The sequence below is a fragment of the Octopus bimaculoides genome, chromosome 10 (assembly GCF_001194135.2).
Source record: "Octopus bimaculoides isolate UCB-OBI-ISO-001 chromosome 10, ASM119413v2, whole genome shotgun sequence".
Classification (NCBI taxonomy): domain Eukaryota; kingdom Metazoa; phylum Mollusca; class Cephalopoda; order Octopoda; family Octopodidae; genus Octopus; species Octopus bimaculoides.
Genome location: NC_068990.1, coordinates 91,347,560 through 91,351,386, shown reverse-complemented (window position 1 = coordinate 91,351,386; position 3,827 = coordinate 91,347,560). Strand labels below are relative to the sequence as shown.

Genomic DNA, 3,827 nt, shown 5'->3' with positions numbered 1-3,827 from the left:
GGGGGGGGGGGTCTGTCTGATGACTAAAGCAATCTTATGACGTTGAGGTGGATGTATTTGGAAAGATAAATGACTGAGCTTCTTCCCGGGCCAAGCCGTCATTGACTTCTTCAAGTATTACTTAAAAAATTTGAGCGTGGGAACGAAACTGTACCCTCCAGAGCACTACTTAAATAAAGAGGCCCCGATGCATCTACGTAACGATATGAAGGGTAGGGTTAGTTTTTAGAGTCGGTTAAGGTATCATTACATGTCCACACGGCGTACATTTATTAAAATAGTACCGTTAAGGGACCTCTGTATTTAAGTAGTACCCCCTCCAGTTCTGTTGAAATGGGGTGGATGACTTAACCTAATTTCAGCAAACAACTGTAGTATAGGGATCACATCTTTGAAGGATAAATACATGCTTGAAAGGAGGCTCCCGCGAGTCTCCCTTTGGGAATTTATTTATTATTTATATACGTATCGGTAGATAATCCGTCATCCGGTTTAACAACACGATAGGGCACCTTGAATGCTTTTACTAGAGTCCGCGCTTTACTGCCAGCATTCGAATAAGGTCTCTGGTTTGAGGATACCTTCCTCCCTCCACCCTATCTATCTCGGAGGTCCTGGAAAAAAAAAACATGGGCACAACCCTTCCAGAGAAAATAATACGTTTCCTTACATAGTGTATTTCCTATTAGTTTTCAACATTCAGTGTAAAACCGATATTGTTTGTCCTTCAGATTTATAATTTCCTCCTTATTTGTAGCCTTTGTGGCAAATAAAGAAAACATTATCATCATTATAAGAGTATTTGGGTTTTTTTTTAACATACCTGCGGTTAATTATACATCTACTCCAGGTGAGATATTTCCACGTGAAAGTTGAACCCATGTTTTCATCCGTTTTTTGGCAATTTAGAGTTTTCCAATTATAATGTATTAAAGAATACTCGGCCTACACTTACAGACTTCCCAATCAATAGAAATATATCGCCTTCTTTCATTCATTTCAGATAAAATCCTCAAATGACATTCTAAACAACCACGCTGTTTTCAATGTTACACTTACACCGCCGGTGAACGACAAATAAAGGTCGTCAGTGTTAAAAATATTTTTGTTAACAAGACTAATTATTATAACTAAATGTCTGTTTTAACCATTAGTATTAATATTATTGTAATTAATTATGACGGTGATGTATTCATTTAGCTGTTGCTATCATTAACCTTTTGCTATCCAGCTAAACAAAATCGCTTCATGAAATGTACATCCTGTTCTAATGGTTAATAACTTTATTTCTGCTTTTAGTCCCAGGAGAACATCTCCTCCAGCTGGCTGGGGCTAAAAGCAACAGTAACATTCACCCTTAGGGTTTAGCCGCATTTAAGTGGCAAATATACTTCACGTTGTCGTGCAGTTACTGTTAATACCTCGTTCAGAGATTTAACATAACTTTATTTCATTTTATTTCCAAAATATGTCTACTACTACATCATTTAATGCGGGAAATTTAGTTCCTATCTCGCTGGTCAAAGACTAATGTACATATTTCCTCTTTGTATTTCTCTTTTTCCTTCCTGCTTTTTTTTTTTCTTTCTTAACCAGTCTCGTCTATTTTTATATATAAAGTTAGATGATGCAACAAAATCGATTCAGACAAAGGTATTACCAATGAAGAAGTACTTGTGTGTAGACAAGTACAACTTATGCAAGGGCCGTTACTCTCTTGTCTTACCCTGTCTGCCCACATGGAAAGATAGATTTGATTTGGATTTATTTCCTTCTTACGTATTGTGATGGAAGATAGTGTTGTTAGGATGTCAGCCAGAAAGATCATAAAGGAAGGCGACCACATCGTCATGAAGCGTGATGACTCCTACAGAATCATGCAGGTTCGTTTAAATCGTTATGTCTTCGTTGATAAGCACAAATTTAAACTGGATGGCATGGTTGGCTGTCCGTATGGTTCCAGATTCGAAGTGAAGAATGACACCATCGTCCAAGTTGATCGTCATTCGTGGAAGGTTAACATTCCTGATTGTGGAAAAGGTGTTGACAACCGTAATATTGTTGGTAAAGACAGTAACCAGCAGTTGTCACATGAGGAAATAATGGCCATGAAAAAAGATGGTTTGGCTGGCGAAAGCATCATTGGACGTCTCATTGAAAACAGTTCGACATTTTCTCTGAAGACTGAATACGCCCAGGACAAATATATTAAGAAAAAGAAACGAAAATACATGTTAGTCTTCGTAGTTCTACGACCGACCACAAGAATACTAATCGAAATGTATTTTGCGAAAAGCCCTGCCAAAATGTGTCACTTGAGAATCGATTCTTTGGCTCAGATTCTCATGTTAGGTAACATTCGTGCCGATATGAACGTTGCTGTGGTAGACACTTGTCTTGGAATCGTTGTTGGGGCAGTTATGGAGCGGTTAGGTGGCCGAGGAAATGTGATCCATGTTTATCATGGCCAAAACCCTTCACGTCCTGCTGTTGAATGTTACGATTTCGATCAAGACCACATGGATACATTACATTCGTTCCCCATGGAGAAATTGAACTTACTGAAGCACACCGGTAACATTGTAACTGATGATGAAAGTAAACCTACAGCTGTTGACGAAAACGAACCAAAAGTGAAGGAGCTCAAACTCGAAACTTGCCCTGACAACGAGGAAAGTAGCGAAACTGCAGCTACTATTGTCAAGTCTGAAGTTACCGATAATGAGTTGGAATCGAACCCAGAACTTTCGCCCGAAGACACAAATGATAACAAAAGTGAAATGAAGAATGAAGAATCTGACAATTGCGAAGATACAAGTAAAAACGATGTGGACAGCAGCGCAATTAATTCTAAATCGACATCTTTAGAGGAAAAACAAAATGAAACTGTTGACTCTGTGGATAGTGTGAAACCAGAGAAAAAACGATATCGTGGGACATTCGAAAATCGTGAAGCAAAACGCGAAAGTTTTGCCAAAAAGTTGGTTACAACACAAAGCCTGATGGTCAGTAAAGAACTGGATTCTATTATAATTGCTTCTAAATTTTATCCGACCCCTCTAGTATTAAACTTACTACGGTATCTTCGACCATCACGACAAATCGTCGTGTATTCCCAATACAAGGAGAGCTTGTTGGAATGTTATGCTCAGCTGCGAGAACTTGGATGTTTGGTAAATTTCCGTTTAACAGAAACGTGGTTGCGAGAGTTCCAGGTTTTACCTATGAGGACCCACCCTCTTGTAAACATGAGCGGTACCGGTGGTTATTTATTAGTAGCTACCACTGTACTCAAAACCTAAGTCCGTCCATATACTTCCTGTTTATCTCACGCATACACATACTTTCTCTTTTATAATAATACATATTACAAAAAAAAAAAGAAAAAAAACACGTGTTTTTCACATAACTTTCTATTTTATTTTTCTAAAAAATCAAAACTGTCCAGAATGGGATGAATACAGCAGAAATTTATTCCACCAGTTTTCGGACCACATTTTTATTTCATGTAATTCTCACCTGTATAATTATTTTTTATTTAGTAAAATCTGTTACAAAACATATAATTTATTTCCATCTGACATGGTTTTTATTTTCTGTGTATATTTATTACTTATTATTTTCCTTTTTTTTTTTTTTTTTTACAATTTTTCATTTGCTTCATTGATACTTTCTTGATAATTTTTGGTTTAATGTTGGTAAATTACTTGGTGGAGGTAAAGGACATGGACTGCACCTCTTTTCGTTTTTTTTTCTACAGAAACCCACTTTTTTAACTGCAGAGATTCCGAATCTGCAAAAAAACAAAAAGAAATCTGCATTTCAAA

At 37.1% G+C, this 3,827-nt stretch overlaps 2 protein-coding genes across 3 annotated transcripts in view; one reads left to right on the top strand and one right to left on the bottom strand.

The window, feature by feature from the left end:
• The window catches only part of LOC106882089 (tyrosine--tRNA ligase, mitochondrial), a 22,633-nt gene extending 21,522 nt beyond the window's left edge, over positions 1–1,111 (bottom strand). For both annotated transcript variants that reach the window (XM_052971364.1, XM_014932647.2), the window contains exon 1: positions 824–1,111. In XM_052971364.1, the coding sequence (XP_052827324.1) occupies positions 824–882 (59 nt within the window). In that variant the 5' untranslated portion in view covers positions 883–1,111. The remainder of the gene's footprint in view (positions 1–823) is intronic.
• A 423-nt stretch (positions 1,112–1,534) lies between these two features.
• On the top strand, positions 1,535–3,570 carry LOC106882090 (tRNA (adenine(58)-N(1))-methyltransferase non-catalytic subunit TRM6). Its single transcript, XM_014932648.2, has one exon. It carries the CDS (start codon positions 1,788–1,790, stop codon positions 3,300–3,302), a length of 1,515 nt encoding a protein of 504 aa, XP_014788134.1. The 5' UTR covers positions 1,535–1,787; the 3' UTR covers positions 3,303–3,570.
• Positions 3,571–3,827: the final 257 nt, after the last annotated feature.

Bases quoted from the DNA above. Each gene is read 5' to 3' on its own strand.
- LOC106882090 (XM_014932648.2), top strand. From the start codon at position 1,788: ATGGAAGATAGTGTTGTTAGGATGTCAGCCAGAAAGATCATAAAGGAA.